Consider the following 20,234-nt stretch of genomic DNA (forward strand, 5'->3'; position numbering starts at 1 on the left):
CCATAGATTCCGGTCGTGAATCTCCATGTTCTTGTATTGATAGGTAACTCGAGTCACAAGTCGAAGTTTCAAAGAAAAATTTGTGTTTGGTCCTTCTACGCCTTCATAAGACACCATTTCTCATGTCAATTTTACTTACACCCCTCCGTCTTCGTTAATGAACAACACTTGTTTAACGTAAAAACCACGTAAATTTTTGCACGGATATAATGAAAAAGGTAAATTTACCTAAATATTAAAGCGATATTTAGGTAAATTTCAGCATTTTCAAAGTCGTTACAAGTTGTTTAAGCATCCACTCAAATGCTTCCTGTCAGGCTGTTTAACTGTTTTTTGAAAATTTTGTATCCTTGATGATACAATTTCAGAAGAGGAGCATCTCATCTTAATATAGTACAACAAAATATCACTAGGTCTAATACTTGTAATAGGTGGATAGAGTCTGACATCATTTTGATTGTTTGCTTTGGCAAAGTGGGGTCCGAGTTTACACTTTGCTTTATTGCTAATTTTCAGTTATTCGCATTTTCTGTTTTTGTTAAAACGCGGTTATTTTTTATATTTTCGGATAACTCTATCTTTAATGAACTTAAATTTAAAATAAAAATTTTATTAGAAAACAATTCAGAACATGGTCTAAAGGGCGTTTAGGAACATACTTCCTTCAATATTGCCTAATTCCAACATAAAATTTAAACGCTATTAAATTTATAAGAATTAATTACGACCAACCCCTTTTTTCAAATTATAACGTATCATCATCATAAGGTCGTCAATCCTAAAACTGCTTGGATACGCACCTCCACTCTTTCCTATCCTGAGCTAACCTTCGCATTTCCCTGAAACTATAACAGCCCTAACTATTTGCGAACCGTAATCTTATCTAAGTCTACCTCTACCCCCTCCTAACTCCCGTTTATGCCTCCAACATGTCTCTGAATAAACCTTCATGCCTGAGAAGGTGTCCTATCAACCTATTTCTTATTGACTTCCATAGAGTCCTGTTTTCCTAATTTTTTTTAATATCTCTTTATTTATAACCTTCTCTATCCACGGGATCCTCATCATTCCCCTGTAACACCATATTTTGAACGCTTCTAACCTTTTCTTTTTCGCAGCGCCTGCCTACCGTTCATGTTTTGCATTCGTACAGCGCCGCACTCTAAACATACACCTTTAACAATCTTTTTCGAATTTCTAGATTAATCGTTCGCGAGCATATAAGTGACTTCCTTTTATTGAAGACGACTCGACCCTGCGCTATCCTCTGATTTATATCGCTCTATTCCTTCCGTCCAGACTTATGTGACTTCCTGTAGGGTTTCTATAGATACTTAAAATCAGTCACTTATTTTTCTAATTTTTAGTTTCCTATCTTTATATTCACTCTTTTCCTACTTTTTCTTCCCTTGCATACCAGTATTTTTGTTTTATTTCTATTTATTTTCATACAATACTGTTTTGTCAATACTGATTCCATTTTATTTAAAGCTATCTCTAGGTCCTCCTTGCTAGATGCTAATACTGCTATATCATCTGCAAATCTAAGCATACTAATCTTTTGCCCCTGTATATCTGTTCCTACTGTCTTTAATGATGTTGATCAGTGTGCGTCCCTGTTATACCGCAAATCGTTGTAAAATAATAATCTGTATGAGAATACGACGTTACAGTTCCTATCAAACTTAGAGTGTGCTATTACATCTATATGCACATTGTATTTTATTATACAAGATTAAACTAAGAAAAGCTTTGAAAATCAAAAACGATGTTATGAAAATACACGGAAATCAACCATCGACTGGTGTATTTTCTCCACGAGATAGTGAGGTAAATTCATAAGCCGTTAAATCTAAACGTAATTGAAAATTAAACTGCAACGTCACGATTAACGGCCTTGCAAGTAATGGATAATGTAAGCACTTTGGTTAATTACAATACAGAACATTATGCGACATCAGAGAAACAAGCTATGTGTTGAAAGCTGCTCTTAGGTGGTAACAAGAATCACCCTTGTTATGGAAATTAATTGCACGAGCGCATATTCAAATACAAACTAATCCCACAGCTTGGTTTCGTCGCTCATAACATGCACCCTTTTGCCTGAAATCACGCATTCTTCATATAAGGTTCAAATCTTAGAAAACGATACTTAACATTCTGTAAAACACACAACAAAAATATTCACTAACGTAGAATGAACTTTTGGGCTATAGGCCGTGGTCTAAGTGAACTATTCTGCCCAGACGTTTCGTTAGCTACTGCGGCTGACATCCTCAGTGATAGTGCTGCGTTAACCCAGTCCCTGTCGAGACTTCGAGATATAATCTACGTTTACGTTGTCAACGCAGCACTACCACTGAGGATGTCAGTCGCAGTAGCTGACGAAACGTCTGGACACAACAGTTCACTTAGACCACGGCCCTATAGCCCGAATCTTCATTCTACTATGGATTCCGGCCGTGAAAGCCTTTGTTCTTATATTCAGTAATGTGTTTAAAAATTTAGCAATTGTTTCGAAGGTTCAAATACAATTACTGATTAGGTATTACTGAAGTAAATAACATTGAATTTATATGTTTTGGTGGTTATTTGTTTTGTTGGTTATTTGTTTTGTTGAGATCCGCATGTGAGCGTGTGCGTGGATTACGCGATTTTATTATTTACTTCTATTTAAGTTAGGGGAAGAAGAGTTTTGAAAATATATGATTTGAAATTTAAAGTTTTTGTTTAACAGTAAGTTCATCAGAGAAAGAGAATGAGTCGGAGGTGTGTGCTGTAGGTAGGTTGTCGATGTATTTGGTTATTCTGCGTATTTATCGAGGCGCAAATACGTGACATAAGAATAGCTCGATAAGTAGAATTGGGGGTTTGTTTTAGTTGTAATCATTGTTAATTTTTTGCTTTTTTCGATATTGGAATGTAAAAGTTTTACATTATTGCTGTCGATGTTAAGTTTAAACAAATCAGGATTATTTATATAGATTTTACTTTAAATAAATTTTGACTGTATCCTACTGCCTTGGACACAAAAGAAAATTGTAGAGAATTTTAAATTCTGAGCTTTGTTTTTGTATACGATTATATATTTTTGGAAAACCCCACACTATTCCAAATACACATAAAAGATAATATACAGGGTGTTCCATTGCAAAAAAGCATATGTTTACAGAAGATGCTAGAATAAATCTGAGTACGCCACTGCATTTTGCGTGAAAAAATCTATAAGAATATCTTTTAACTTCTTCGATAAGTTTAAAGATAACTGAGATACAAGTGGATGCCACAAAGGTGATACTTATTCCACCCTGTATCTCCAAAAATCAAAAGGAATATAAAAAAAATGACGCCACCTTTTAACTCACAAAAGATACCTCGTAAAAGTGTCGAGAGTGAGGTACCATGTACGTATGTACATCAACCGTTTACCTATATTCAATCCATCTTTTGTAAAATATATTATGTAGTAAGGGTTTTTTAGCACGTAGAGAAAATAAATATGCAGGTATTCGTTTATACTAAATTCTGTGTTTGAATTTTTCCAAGATTTTATTTTCACCTACTTCTTAAGTTCTTAACGATCTCTTCACGTAAAATTGAGAGACGAATTCTTACTCATAACCATAAGTAAAAACGCAAAACAAAAAGAACACCGAGAACGACGTCGAGTATTTAATCGTGGCGCTTGTTTGTAGCATTTATCAGAACGAATAATCTAACCTAGCAGTCTTTGAAACGGCAAGTCTAAATTTGGCAGCTTTGAATATCTGTACGATTTAATGGGCGAACATTTTTCTACCGGTAGAGAAAAAAGGTCGCCATCAATTTTAATTGTTTTCCACGCGTTAGCGGTAGTTCTATAATGGTGGCATTACTATCTTGACATTATGACATTTTCAGGAAGTATAATTTATAGCTCATTCGCACCTTCTTATTTTAGTAAATCTGTTGCATTTTATATGTTTGACCTAGTTTTCTCAAATGATCCTGTACTGACAACTATAAAATTAAAAAGCTAGCGCTTGCTAGGTAATACTTCATAAAAATTACGTTCACTATAGGCTACAGCAGTAAGGAATAAATCATAAAAGAATCTGAAAAAATGATTTTATAGATATTACCACTTTAAAGTTTAGCTAAAGATTCTTAATAAAAACAGGACATTTCTGACAATAATTTTATTAAATAATTTATTTTAAGCAGTTACTGCAAGGTAGAACGCGTTATCTACACGGGAGCGGGGTTGTAAATTTTCTTGTCACTAAATTATAATTATATAAGAAGTAAAATTGTTCGTTTAGACGCTTTTTTATAGAAATTGCCTTTGTCTTTCTGTCTTGGTTGCCACGCTTACTTACGTGTGCGTGCGTTTCTGGCTTTCGCATCGACGAATCGATTTTTCTGAGTCAACATTCACAACAATACACATATAAACTGACGCATACATACACACATTAGTTATTCACTTTTTTCTCTTATTGTATTTATCTAGAAGACTAGAAGACTAGAAAGCCTTGACGGTATTATAAAACACTCTAAATAGTCTAATCTAATCCCAATGCCAAAATTCGATACTAAACGTTCCAAGCAGTTTTTGACCGATTTTTCGACTATATGTTTTTTTTGTATGTTTGTTACCCGATTACTCCGCCAATTATAAATTTATTTTGACTGTGGCTGTACAAATTTCTTACAAATTAGTATTTTTTTTATATTAGCATTATATGTCTATGTAAATATCTTTTCAAATTCTATCCTAAATATTATTCTTGACATTGTCACTATGTAAATATCTATTTAATTTCTTCTACTAAAATATCACATCTATTCTTTTTAATGTACGTAAATAACTGTTACTTCGTTATAATATTTAAAGTGAATTCGTACATTTCACCTTCTGATAAGGACTTTACAAACTGTAAGTGAAATAATTTTTCTTTTGTTTTCTTGTGTGCACGTTAAAAAAAGTGCAAAAATGGCTGTTAATACTTCTATCGACGTTGACACCCAAATAAACACAAGTGTGTTATCGGTTAATCAAGTCGCAGTGCGCATACTATCTTTCATTCCTGTGGTTCCCGAATAACGCTGCAACAAATGCCTACGAAACTTTAAAAAACGAGTTAATCAAGAGACTCAGTACATCCCAGGAGCAGAAAACCCAACGCCTTCTAGAGATGGAAGAAATTGGTGACAGAAAACGTCTCAGTTCCTTTTTCATCTCAGAGGGCTCGCTGGCAGCACCGTTCCTGCTCCATGCTGCGAAAACTCCGGTTTGTTCGGATACTATCTTAGCCGCCCATCGAGACCTTACATTAGAAAAACATCCCCTGGCAATTTACTTGCAGCGCAATTGTAACAGCTAACCATCACGTTGCAAAAAGAAACTGCGTCAATTATGCAGAACGTAACAGAACTGCAAGAACAACACCGACATCGATATCGATCAAGATCACGTTCTCGTTCGCGTCAGCATTCCCGACACCGTAGCGACTCTATTGGTCAATGCACGCAGCTCTGTTCATTCCAATCATTTAATTGGGGAAACGCATGTGGGAGTCGTTAATGGCTACAGACGACTTGAACCCAATAACATTGCGCCTCATTTTTATCACAGACGTCAATACAAAAATCCAGTTCCTGATCGACACCGAACCTGACCTGTGTGTGTATCCACAATCCTGCGTGAAAAATCATATTTTTCGCAGCCAACGGGACACCCATAGCAACATTCGGCACCGTCAACCTGACTCTCAACCTTGTCCTTCGTCGCGATTTTGCCTGGAGGTTCGTTGTGACCGATGTGTCCAAACCAATAATAGGCGTGGATTTTCTCACATACTACAACCTCCTTGTGGATGCTAAAAACCAATGACTACTTGATGCAACAACGCGAATCACCACTCAAGGAACAGTCCAAGAGAGTAAACCGTGTTGTTAAGAATGTTTCTGGATCAACAACCTTTCACGAACTACTGTCTAGGTTCCCAGAAATAACTCGTCCTGATGGTACAGTAAAATCGCACGCGTATCATATCAAAACTACACCAGGTCCACCGGTAGCACACAAGCCACGACGATTAGCCCCCGATAAGTTGCAAGTCGCTAAAAAGCAGTTTGATACGATGCTCAAACTAGGAATAGCTAGGTCTTCCCGGAGCTGTTGATCATCCCCACTGTACATGGCACCAAAACAAGTGAACGAGTAGAGACCGTTTAGTTATTATCGCAGTTTAAATGCCCGCACAGAACCAGATAGATATCCTGTGCGCCATATACAGGACTTTACCCAGGCGATCTCAAATAATGCCGCACAAACCTTCCAGAGATTCGTAGACGAAGTGCTTGGTGGAACGGATTTTTGCTAAGCACACATTGATGACATTCTCATTGCATCAGAAACGCTGGTACAACACCAGCAACATTTGAAGACACTTATTCGAACAACTACTATCAATCCCGCGAAATACTTTCTCGGTAAATCATTAGTAAAATTCCTGAATTATCTCGTCTCCAATGAAGGAACGTAGCCTCTCCCCGAAAATGTCAAAGCAATTCGTTAATTTCCTCTCCCAGACACCATCATACAACATCGACGCTTCTTAGGTATGTTAAACTTTTAAAGGCATTTCATACCCAACGCAGCGAAGATTAAAGCAACCCTGAATGATCAGTTGCGAGGAAATGTAAAAGGAAAACCACCTCTAATATGGACGCCCTCAACAGAAATGGCATTTGATGCTTGTAAGGAAATTTTGGCACAGGCTACCTTACTGGCGCACCCTGTACCAAATGCACCACTGGCGATTTTCTCCGATACTTCAGACCTTACCATCGGCGTAAAAATACTCAGCCTACGACGGGGAATTGTTAGCGATATATGAGGCAGTAAAATATGTCATATGGTTAAGGCTAGACAGTTCGCTATTTTCATAGATCTCCGACCGCTTGTTTACACATTTGCCTAGAAAGAAAGGTTTAAGGCAATGCATACCCCATCAGTTCAGGTATCTGGACATTATTGAACAATTTTCCACGGACATTCGCCACGTTGCCGCAGACTAAAATACGGTTGCAGATGCCTTTTCCTTTTTTTCCAGCTTTTTACCTAAAAGCATTGATAACAACACAAATGACCAATGAGGAGCTACAATCCCTTATTAAAGAAAATTCCACATTATTACAGCTGAAGAAGGTAAAAATGCCGTAGATTGATATATCAATACTGTGCGACGTATCTACAGACAATGTTTGCCCCTTCCTTATATCCAGTTTTAGGCGAACAGTTTCTAATTTAATTCAAGCTCTATTTCATCGCGGTATACGAACCACTGTCAAACTGGGAACACAACGTTACGTTTGGTCGGGTGCAAGAAGTGGACCCAAAGTTGTGAAGCATGCTAAAAATCTAAAATCACACACTACACACAATCTCCATCTGGAACATTCGCACCACCCTCTGAGCTGCTCGAGCACGTGCAAATTGACATTGTCGTTAAGAAGGTTTTCGATATTGTCTAAGTTGTGTAGACAGATTTTCACGCTGACCCGAAGCTATACCTATGGAAAATCAGGAAAAGGAAACAGTTGTCGGGAAGTTTTTCTCCAATTGGGTTTCAAGGTTTGGCGTTCCATTAAGAGTTAGACCAAGGGAGGCAGTTCGAATCCCCTATATTCAACAGCTACAGTCGACAAAATAATTGATACCTTTATACATTTAGAATTTATATTTAGTTATTTCTTGGTGTGGGTGCCAGAGCTAAAGCAAAAATAACTTTAATAGATATTGATTAATCAATTAATATATGAATGCGAAAGTAGAAATTAAATGAAAGAAATCGGACGAAAATTTTGTTGCAAACGCAGGATTAAATTCGTTACTTGTTTTCTTCGATTACACAAATTAACGCCTTAGTACTAAAATTTTTAATTTTTATACTAGTTCACGGTCGCAAACGTTAAAATGGAAAATTATTGCCATCTACGAACATGTTTCATGGCTACGCGAAAATCCAAACGCAACATATCGTAACTTTTTGCATCAGAGCAACTCTAATTCCAAAACAAGATCTATTCAACATTTGGAGAAAGCAGTCTTGACAAAATAAGTAAACATGAACATCTTCTTTTTAATAATGTCTTGATTTCCAAAATATATATTCTTGACTATTGAGACAGCCTTAAATTTATATCTGCATGCCGTAGTTCAAATTAGGTATCCTTTGGATGCAACAGCAGTAAAATATTTCGCAGATGGTCTTGACTTTTCTTCTGTTTTCTTTTCGTTCGTCTTATCTATCCCTCCCCCACCATCTCCCGTCCATTCTCACGATCCCTAAAAGGCATCCATTTAGAGCACAAAAGGTCTTCTTTAGAGGGTGCATTAGAATGTAGGTCGGTGAGATTGCCCGCCCCTCGGCATTAATAGTTGATGAGAATGAAACACGCAAAACGTAACAAGGGAAGGATTAAATATACCTGCCTCCTGTTAAGTACTTAGGGAAGTGATTACCTTGTTACATTGTCGCCTGCGTTGCAAAGGAAGTTGCAGCTTACTTATATTGATTATCTGGATATTTACAATTCGTAAAGTGGAAAGTATTCGTCCCGCTACAGACGCCTTCTTTTCAACAAATTACTTATTGTCAAACGCCGAGATTCGTTTCAGCAAGTAGATATCCATATATTTAAATGGACCTTGTTGGAGCATACGTAATTCTAAAATGTACCATCGTACTATAGATGGCGTTTACCGCGCCATTTGTGGTATTTTCTAAAACGCGCTGTTAAGACAGCAGGTAAAAGTTGGTGAGTGTTCTGTCGGAGTTGCCTGAGATCCAAAAAGATCGAAATCGCGATCCGCGTCTGGCAGTTTCGACAGAATACAGACCACTTCGAATTATTTTAATCAAATTAAAACTTACTATTTGAGCTTTGCTGCTAATCAAATCTTAATGATTTATATTTTGGTGGTTTATTAATGTTTCTAAAAATACTGCAAATTGCTACAGGGATTTGTAATCCAAGAAAAAAAGTAAACACCATTAATCAATTACAAAATGTTTCATTATAGATTTTAATGGGTAAGTGGTTTTGCATCAGTGTTTTGTGACATTATTTCATTACGCTTAGAAGTTCAAAAGAGCTTCAGTAGAATAACACTTATGAAGACCAACTTGCTGAAATAAAACCACTTGACGAAATGTAAAAGGCCGTCGTCAACATCAGAAAACTTTGAGGAAGTAAAGAAAAATAAGAGAGCAAGAGGTAACGAAATACTACTTAGAACTTAATAAAAGCCTATTAAGTCAAACAGGAAAACAAAATCAAACAACTCACTTATCAGTTATGAAACAAGTTGGAAAACGTAATGGTAAAACTTTAGTGCGGAAGTCGAATGAATAAAGGATTTATTTCCCTTTTATATATGTTTTTCCATTCAAATAAATGATCAGTTTGGATGAAGTAGATAAATTACCATTGTATGGTATTGTTATCTTCTCAGTGGTGGATCGTAGGAGTTCTATACGAAGATGTAGCGAGTAAATTAAAGAAAACCTTAGGTTATTTTTTCTTTTCGTGTTGACTCATTACATTGTTTTGCTATAATATCTAACTAGACTTACTGGATATTTGTTAGTTATTTCCGATAAACAACTTCTGATCTTTTATGGATGATTGAAGGCATGACCCTGATCATTTACTAGAAATGTTTAGATTGTAAGTGCGGCTGTCGCAAAGCCATAATTCATTCGTAGCGACACATAAATAACCCCGTAACATGAGGGTTTTCTAGAAATGTTAGAACCATACTGGAGAAATTCGATGACACTATAACTAGTGGTCTGGATGATAGTCATGGTCACCGAGCGGCATGACCCAGTGTTCTAGACTATTGCTTAACATTTGGGAGAACGCTGCCGCAGTTTGATTCCTGGTCCGTCTGCCTTGGTCCAAGTTTTTCTGTGGTTTTCTTGGATCACTTAAGTAAACGCTAAGGCAAGATAATCTTTCATTCTATTCTGTCTTCATTTCGTCCGTCTCATTTTCCTCACCCGAACCACCACCCAGCCATTTGCACGATTCCTGAAGACTGAAAAGAGCCTTCCGGCATAATCCGGAGGGACTGCCCGCCCACCAGCATTGATGAGTGGTGGGAATGAAACACCCAAAAGTATAGTCGTGGTCAATTAAGATATAAATAGGTGTGATAACAAGACGAATAACAAAATAAATATAGAGTGACCTAATTCAAATAAATAGGCACTTATAAGTAGGTAGTAGTTTCAATGCCAAGTTAGTGCTATTAGGTAAATAAATAATACCTACTAGAAAATTTGTTACAATAGATTGAGTTCAAAAGTTTATTACCTGTAGGTAAAAGTGTTCGTCCATCTGCTGGAATGAAGGTAATTGTTTAAATATACCATTAATATTATTTTCATTGTAGCAGATGGTTTTAACAATCACACAAGTGAAATGGATAAATTCATCTTCAGGTAATAAATAGCTATTTGTTGCACGCGGAGCCTAGTATTGCTTGTAACTACCCTTTGAAGATGACCCTTTGGGCGAAACATTTACAGTAAATATCAACTTGATTCAGCCGCGAGTGCAGTAAATTACGATGTATGTATTCACAATAAATTCTTTTCGCCGTCTTCCCGCCAAAATTTCCCTCCCTGTAAATTCAGACGCTAGTGACAGCTTGGACACCGAAAACGATAACGTCAACGCAGCGAACGATCAAAATCTAAAAATTCCGCAATTTTGGCCTCAAAAAATTGCCCTATGGTTTAGATTGTTAGAAGGACAGTTCGCTACGGCCCGTATTACCAAGGATGCTGTAAAATTCAACATTTCTATCGCTAACCTAGCGGAACAGTACATCGAACGGGTAGAAGACGTAATAATTAATCCACCGACTTTTAAAAACCGTGCCATTCCCTCCATTCCCAATTAATTCATCCTTCCTCTATGGAAAAATCGTTTACCAGCTGAGTTTTAGCTGCTACCTCCGAAACCAGTATCATATCGTTCACCGAAGTGGCTAATCAAATTCAGGAAATTCGACTAGATCGTGGACAAATCGCGACCGTGGTCAAAGGCAATGAAGTTTGTGAGTTGCCTGAGGAAATAAAACAGTTACGGCTTCAAATAATTGAATTTCCTGCTCCCAAGTGAGAAGTAGAAGCCGAGGAAAAAGTACAACAAAGCCCCCTAAAACAAATATTAATGGGCTATGTTGGTACCACCAAACATTCCAAGAAAAGGCGACGAAATGTCGTGCTCCCTGTTCTTGGAATTCGGGAAATGAGTAGAGTCGTCCGTAGATGCGATACTCGACGACGGCTGAAGTTCACGCCGCATTTTAGTAACGGACAAAATTTCGAAAGTCTGTTTTCTGATCGACACTGGCGCCGATTTGTGTGTTCCCGCGCAACCGACTACGAGGGCCCTTCAAACGCTGCGAGTATGAATTTTTCGCGGCAAATGCGACCGTCAAAAAGACCGTGGTCATCACAACTGCACGTAGTCCCTAAGAAGGACGGCAGTTTATGACCCTGCGGTGATTACTCTAAGCTGAATGCTCGTACTGTCCCCGATCGGTATTCCTCACCCCACATCGAATATTTTGCCCAACATCTACTTACATGGAAAAAAGTTATTTTCGAAAATTAATTTGGTGCCTGCATACGATCAAATACCTGTGGCACCAGAAGATGTCGAAAAAACCGCGATTACAACATCCTTCGACCTGTTTGAAGAAGTAAACGCTATGTTCGGTTTGAGAAATGCCGCTCAACGTGCCAAAGACTTTTCAACGAAATAACCTGTTGTTTAGAGTTTATTTTCGCTTTCATCGATGACTTTCTTATAGCGAGAGAAAACTAGGAACAGCACATCCAGTATTTAACCACGTTATTCAAACTGTGTGAGAGACTGCATCATTGAAATAGTTTTGTTCTTTAGGAATTGTTATTCTAAAGTATTGGAATGAGTCACAACCAGACTTGTTGTCGAATGTTTATAGTAACTGATATCACATGTTAGCCATGTACTTAATAAATTAGTCTTAATAATAGACCGAAAGAATTCATTCTCACAGATTGTCGCAAATAGTACACAAGTAATTTTTTCTTCGTTTTCAGAATTCAGAAATTTGTTTTTGCACAATTTTTATATAACTTCGAACCTCCGTGATCGGTGTAAGTAAGTGTTTACATACAGACGCGAAACAAACGACTAAGCGAATATGGAGTTATGGTGAATTCGGCAAAATGTATTTTCGGAGTGAGTGAAATCGAGTTTTCAGAGTATTCCGTAAACGACAAAGGAATAAGACAATTAACAAACCGAGTCGACGCAATTAACAAATTTCCGAAACCTTCGACTGTCAAACACCTTCGTACATTTCTTGGAATGGTTAATTTCTACCGAAGATTTATACCTGATGCTGCAAATTTACTATCACCTTTAAACGCCTTAAAAGGTTCGAGAAAAGGCAATACCCCATAAACAGAATCGATGAAGCCGATATTGCTTTTAGCAAAACGACAACCGCCCTTGCAAATGCGACGATGTTAGTGTACCCTGTGCCTGGCGAGCCGATCAGCATTTCCGTCGATGTATCAGATTTATTCATTTGGGGCAGTTCTTCAGCAATTCGCTGATAACACGTGGCAACTGCTCAGTTTATTTAAAAAATCATTGTTCGAACTGCAGCGAAAGTACAGTGCATACGACCGTGAACTTCTTGGAATATACAGTGCAGTAAAATGTTTTCGATACGCGGTCGAAGGACAAAATTTCGTGGTATTCATGGACCATAAGCCCCTGGTGTACGCGTTTAACCAGAGCTTGGATAATGTTCACCCCGTCAATTTTGGTACCTTGATTTCATCTCCCAATTTACAATAGATATTCGTCATATCAAAGGCTCAGAAAACAACGTTGCCGACGCATTATCTCGTATCGAGGCGGTGTCGCAAGCAGTCGGTCACTAAACGCTAGAAGCTGTTCAAAAAGAAGACCTCGAGCTTAAGGAACACCTCCACACCGCTACTGCAAGTAGTAATTTAAAAATCAGAAATCTATGAACAAGGATTGCCTCAATTGGACAAACCAGTGCATGTAGTGGCAACGGTGCAAAATCACAAAACAATTTTCTGCACCCATCGCAAATTTCTCTGATTATCACCATGCAATACTCGCAAGGATATCGCAAGGATATCACTATTGTTTGAGGTGTATTGGAAGTTTTTCCCGATGGCCTGAGGTTATTCCACTACCGGACATGGAAGCTTCCACCGTAGCAAAAACTTTTCTGTCAGCAAAGGATTTCAAGGGCGCCAATTCGAATCATCCTCAAGCAAATGGCATGGTGGAATGGTTACACCGTCAACTTAAGGCAGCAATCAAATGCCACGAGTCGTCTAATTGGTTAGATGTATTACCTCGCGATTTCCATCTTTTTTTCGATCTTTTTGGATCTCATCAGCGCGTCGTAGGTAGCTCCGACAGAACACAGGCCAACCTTTACCTGCTGTCTTAACAGCGCGTTTTAAAAAATACCACAAATGGCGTGGTGAACGCCATCTGTAGTACGATGCTACATTTTAGGATTACGTATGCTCCAACAAGGTTCATTTAAAAATATGGATATCTACATGCTGAAACGAATCCCGGCGTAGCTGACCTCAACGTGATAGGCACGTTACCATAATCGAATAAAATAATCCGAAGAGATTCGAAATCGATCCGCGTCTGGTAGTTTCGACAGAATACAGACCACTTCGAATTATTTTATATTATGTATTATATATCACGTTGAGGTTGAGGTCAGCTACGCCGGGATTCGTTTCAGCATGTAGATATCCATATTTTTAAATGGACCTTGTTAGAGCATACGTAATCCTAAAATGTAGCATCGTACTACAGATGGCGTTCACCACGCCATTTGTGGTATTTTCTTACTACTAGAAATTCTTAATTCAGCAATTAAGGAAGACCTAAACGCAACTCCCGCGGAAATGGTATATGGCATATATGGAATACCACTGCCAGGTGAATTTTTCCAAAATAGCGACTGCCTACTAAACTCCGATTTCGTCGTTCGATTGAAGGAACGAGTTAACAACCTGGAACCAACCCGCGTTTCGAGACATGGTAAAAAGAAAACCTACGTCTTCAAGGAACTGTCCTCGTCTCCGTTCGTTTTCTTTCGTCATGACGCTGCGAAGAACTTGAATCAACCGCCATACGACGGACCCTATGAAGTAATTGAACGAACCGACAAAACTTTTGTTATTAAAATAAAATATCGATTACTATCCGACGAACATGACAATTATTTCCTCTGTCTGTGCCTGCTAATCGCGAAGTGCGAACTGATAGTGACAATCGCTTTACGCAAAAACAATTTACTTCTCGTTCCGGAACAACAATAAAATTCCCCGAACATTTTCAGGCGGGATTGAATTGAGTTAAGGTTAAGCTGTAAATATTAGAAATAAGTTTGTAAATATTAGCAATAAGACATTTAACCTAAATATGTCACTATAAAACAATTATCTTTGTAAATATAATTATGGTAGCGTTATCATTGGTAAAGAGGGTGATGTAGCGGTAAAATGTAAAATTCTACAAAAGGCAACCGCTTTGCTTCGCATTGACAAAAACCAGCGAAAGGGTCCAACCCTAACGGTAAACTTTTATGGTTTTACGATAAGCATCGCGGTTGCTATGCCTGCGAAAGCTTTATACAAGAAAAGAGAGATATTCGGTCTTGATATTTTAGTTTGGTTGGTTATTTTTGGTAGAAATTTTTCCTAATTATTAAATTATTAAAAGCCGATTAGAGTTTTATTTAATATATCCGATTCTTATAACCACTATATTTGTCGTTTTTATATTTTTAATAGTTTAATTAACAAAAATTCCGCCGATAATAATATTTTTACCATTTCAAACAAAACAAAATGACGATTACTATTGGTAAGAATAATTACATAAATAAAACGTTAAAATTTTTGCACCTAATATATCAAATTCGAATCCAACCCGATGGTATGTCAATTACTAAAAGTGTCATTAAAAATTTGTGGACGTATTTTTAAAGAATCAGTAGGTATAAATTAGTTTTAATCAACGCTCATTCTCTAAAACCCTACAAAAATAACCATCAATTCTTTCAGGTGGTGATTTCTTCTTTATTATCTTTCATTGTTTGAAAATATCTTACAGTTGCAATAATATACTGTTTATATAGAATTTAATCCAACACATAGCAACAAAAAATTCGTGGTGAACGCCATCTGCCACTAATTGTGAGTTCATTAATGTTTGACAAGGTCTTTTTCGATTTAAGGATATCGACTGTCAAGCGATGTCAATTATAACTGTACATTACGGAGCATGTGAAGAATATGTTAAAACTGAAAAATGACCATCGACAGGCTTTAGAACAAAGCTTTATCTACCTTACTACAACATTTCAAACCTCTATTTCAAATATTAAAATCATGATATCTAGAACCGATAAGCATGTTTTTACTCTACGACTGGTGTACTACTGAAACCCCTTAACACACCGCGTTTTATAAAATCCTACAAATGATGCGACAAAATACTGACCGCTTCGAATTTCTTTTTTCGATGTTGGTAAGTAGATATCATCCATTTATATAAATGCACCTTGTTGATCATATTGAATCCCACTAAATGTAGCATTGTACTACAGATGGCGATTACCGCGCCATTTGTAGGATTTCGGAATACATCTACTTTAGTTGTTTTCATAAACATTTTCAAAGAGGTATTGGTACTTATCTATTCAAGAATCGCACGTGATTTATTAAAATTATAAACCATACAATCAAAGTTGTATATAATGCTTTTATATTAAAAATTTAATTATATTTCTTTTCAGATGCTTACCTTGCCCGTCTCATTGTGGCCTTTGTGAAACACCTGGAATATGTATGACGAAAAGAGACCCAAATTTACGAACGGCCCTTTTGGGTTTGCAAGCAGCATGTATGGGCATAACAATCATCCTTGGTTTTATTGTCTTTCGACAGAGAAAATCAAAGGTAATGCCTTAACTTCACTTTTTAATAAACGTTAAAATAGGCAGGGATTCATTTTAAAAGTCGTAAGAGTCGTAACGGGTGATAGTAGACAAAATTTGAAATGTTCATTTTACTTTTTAGCGAAAATTAAATCGTCTATAGTTCAAAATTTACAAAAAAGTTCAAGTACAGTTGGAACAAAAAATATTAAAAATTTCATAGAAATTCTTCTGACAGACGGCAGATACACGTACCGGTAGTTTATACAGTTCCGCTGCGTCTAGGTACAGGGTGGGCAAATTTTGATGTGTGTAAAGGACAACTTGGTAATTGTATAACAGATACAAAAAAAATTTCACCTTTTTCATCTCTAATTTTGGTGTATACAAAACCAATGACGTAGCGTCAATTTCAGCCACCCAAAGTTAAACCTGCCGCATTTCCTTTTCTCACAACAATGAAAACCTTTTATTTAAATTAGTCGGGATTAATTACATTTTTGATTTAGTCTCTGAGGAGATAAGTAGTATTTATAATGATAAATAATTTTTTCAAGAAATCCTCTACTTTTTCCAGTTTTTATGTTTAAACAAAAAAACGAATGTTATAAATTTTTCATCAGATCGTGTCATGCTTAATCTCCAACTTATCAAACAATGGTACTCAGATCTTCAAATTTCAAAATATGTCTAAAACTACGACTTAGATTTTACGGACCTATTACAAAAACTGAGAAGTTAATAAATTTCAGCAGTTGTTCTATCCGGAACCTCCATGTGGGTAAAACTCGAGTCCCATTACAAGGTCGTCAGTCTTAAGACTGGTTGCACATGCACCCCCACCTCTTTCTAATATTTCTCTAAAACTAGAACATCCCATATCCTTGACTATTTGCGAACAGTAATCTAATCTAGGTCTACCTCTACAGCTCTTAACTCCTATTTCTGCCTTTAAAATGTCTCTGACTAGACCTTCATGGCTGAGAAGGTGTCCTACCAACCTATTTCGTCTATTTTTTATTGATTTCCATAGGGTTCTCTATTCACCTGTTCCTTTTAATACCTCTTCATTTCTAACCTTCTCTATCCACGGTAACCATATTTCGAATGCTTCTAACCTTTTCTTTACCGCTGCGCTCACCGTCCATGTTTCGCACCCGTACAGTGCCGCGCACCAAACATACACCTTTAACAATCTTTCTCGAATTTTTAAATTAATCCTTCGCAAGCATTGAAGTGATTTCTTTTTGTTGAAGGCGACTCCACCCTGTGCTATTTTCTACTTTATATTCTTTTAATCTTTCGCCCCCTATCATTAAATTCGCTCATTCCCTACTTTTTCTTCCCTTGCATACCAGTATTTTTGTTTTACTTTTAGTTATTTTCATACAATACTGTTTTGTCAATACCGCTTTCATTTTATTTAAAGCTATGTCTAACTCCTCCTTAATAGATACTAATATTGCTATGTCACTGCAAATTTAAGCATACTGATCTTTTGTCCTATATCTATCCCTGCAGTTGTACTGTCTTTAATGATGTTGATTGCGTCTTCGATGTATAGAGTAAAAGGTAGCGGTGACAGTGTGCACTTGTCTATGTTGCTGCTCCAGCTTTATAATTGCCTATTCCTCTTTATACAAACTAAGAATCACTGTTCTATGTTTGTAACTCATCTCTACATTTGTAAGTATATTTAACAACTTATTCCATTTAACATTGTCAAAAGCTTTTTCTAAATTTACGAATCCTATGTAGGCATTCTTTTCTTTTTCTATCGTTTTCTCTATTGTTACCCGTAAAGCTAGAATGACCTCCCGCGTTCCTCTGTTTCTTCTAAACCCAAACTGACCTAATCTAATACTTCTTCCGCCTTTTTTCTCATCCTTCTCTGTACAATTCTAATTAAAGTTTTTGACGCATGGGAAGTTAAGCTAATTATTCTAAATGTCGCGCGCCTCTTGTTTTAGGTATGGTTACTACCAGGCTCCGTTTATAACCCTCCGGGACTTTACCCACCTCGTGAATGTGACTAACTAGCTTAAAGATATTAACCTCTTATCCTCCATGTTTTAAAAGTTTGCGCCTGAATCTCATCTATACCTGGCGCCTTATTATTCATATTTTAATACCACTTTGAACTGTTCTCTCATTATGAGATAACCTAGTTTATCTATCTCTACACTATCTTCCTTTTGTAATATATCTCCTAACTCTAACTCATGATCTACGTATAGGTTCAGTATTCTTTCTATCTGTCTACCTTTTTTTTATCAGAATGGCTCCTCCCGCGTTTCTTATATTATTACTATTGTTTCCTAATTCTCTAAAATTTCTTTTAATTCTGAATTTTTGGAGGGTTAAATTCTATACATTAGTGAATTAATTTTCTGAATTAACTTGAGTCACTTCCTCGTAGCTTACTGGTAGAGTACTGGTGCGTGGAATCAGGGTTGGATTCCCGTCGAGGAAGTGACATCAGTAATAATTTTTCCTCATTAATTTGAGGTTATCTATAAAGTAAAGTTGATTCAAATTAGCTAAATGCTGAAATTTCGAGTTTTTGTTGCATGTTCATAGGTATACCTCGATTGTTTGGTAAATTAGGAAAACACAACGATAATATCATGCTATTTGGGCACTTTTCGGCATAGAATTCAATAGCGTCGGAAAAATTAAAAAGAAATTAATGCATTTTCGGCTTGTAACATCTAATCTGTGGTTCTGAATACTATTTTGTTTGTTTTATTCTCTTAGGCAATTGCTTCCGGCATGTGGACGGTATTGGAAACAATATTACTGGGAATCTTTCTGCTTTATTCAACGGTAAGTGTCTTTTATTTCATATGTGTTAAGTCCTAAGTTTTTCTCTTTTTTTGTACATGAAATAATTTTAATTTAAATTCATATATGCAATTTTAAATAGTGTCTAAGTTAGTGACAACAAGACCAATTTACATTTTACCTGGGTATTCATAGAACCCTTATAAACTGGAAAGAAATGTTGTATGACGATTGTGCTCATATTTAATGATAGGGCTTTCCATATTCTGTGTTATATTATATTCAATTTCTAGTTATTCGCCCCCGCTACAATAATATTCACCAGTTTACCTGTTCATAGTTAGTGTTCATAGTACATTAAGAATCAGACATTCACATTTCATCTCTCAATCAAGTAAGTTTTGCATCCAGTAACCAACCAAAATAGTTTTCTTTGTTGGACGAATTTTGATAGTTTTAATTTAGACGTTGAAGTTTAGTTTTTATTGATTAGAATAGAAGTTCGATTAAATGTTTTAAATAAAACAGTGAATTTTTATTCTTCAACGAAATCATCGATCCGATTTAATTAGTTGCACAATATTAATTTGGCGTGCAACGTACAACGTTTGTACAATATGTTTAAATACGTAAATGTTCTTTATTTTTAATATAATTTGGAGTTCATAGGTATATATTTGTTAAGGCTCGTTTGATATAAATTGGTTGGGTTTTACATTATACGTACGTGTATGTAAATGCAAATGCAAATACATGACACACAAATTTCAACTCGACAAAACTTTAGGGATTTGGAAACCGTACACGTCGAAGGTATTAGTTACATAAAAATCGTGATGAAGATGTCACCTATTGATTCATTTGTACCGTCTCCTCTTTAATTACAATGTATGTATAGTAAGACCATAATATCATATCAATTGGAAATGGTGCAAATTTCAGTTTCTGAACGCGGAAAACCACTGTAATTTATTGCATTAGTGCTAATGTACAAACCAAAATTACGTATTCGCTTGATTGTAACCGTGCAAGGTACAATGGATACTTTGAGCAGATATTATTTCATCAACATCATCATAACAAAGCCGTCAGTCCTAAGTCTGGTTGGACACACACCTCTAATATTTCCTATCCTGAGCTAACTTTCGCTAATCTTCTCACTTCCTTAAAACTAGAATAACCTACATCCTTAACTATATGTGAACAGTAATCTAATCTAGGTCTACCTCTACCCCTCCTAACTCCCGTGTCTACCTCTAATATGTCTCTGCCTAGACCTTCATGCCTGAGAAGGTGTCCTACCAACCTGTCTCCCATATTTCTTATTGACTTCCGTAGAGTCCTCTCTTGTCCTATTCTTTCTAATACCTCTTCATTT

At 36.5% G+C, this 20,234-nt stretch overlaps 1 protein-coding gene across 1 annotated transcript in view; it reads left to right on the forward strand.

The window, feature by feature from the left end:
* The window catches only part of LOC108744730 (probable G-protein coupled receptor 158), a 378,923-nt gene that overhangs the window by 191,675 nt on the left and 167,014 nt on the right, over positions 1-20,234 (forward strand). Inside the window, exons 5-6 of the mRNA XM_025974263.1 lie at positions 15,932-16,094; positions 18,830-18,898. Coding sequence (XP_025830048.1) covers positions 15,932-16,094; positions 18,830-18,898 — 232 coding nt within the window. The remainder of the gene's footprint in view (positions 1-15,931; positions 16,095-18,829; positions 18,899-20,234) is intronic.

Source organism: Agrilus planipennis, unplaced genomic scaffold, assembly GCF_000699045.2.
Source record: "Agrilus planipennis isolate EAB-ADULT unplaced genomic scaffold, Apla_2.0 scaffold46, whole genome shotgun sequence".
Classification (NCBI taxonomy): Eukaryota; Metazoa; Arthropoda; class Insecta; order Coleoptera; family Buprestidae; genus Agrilus; species Agrilus planipennis.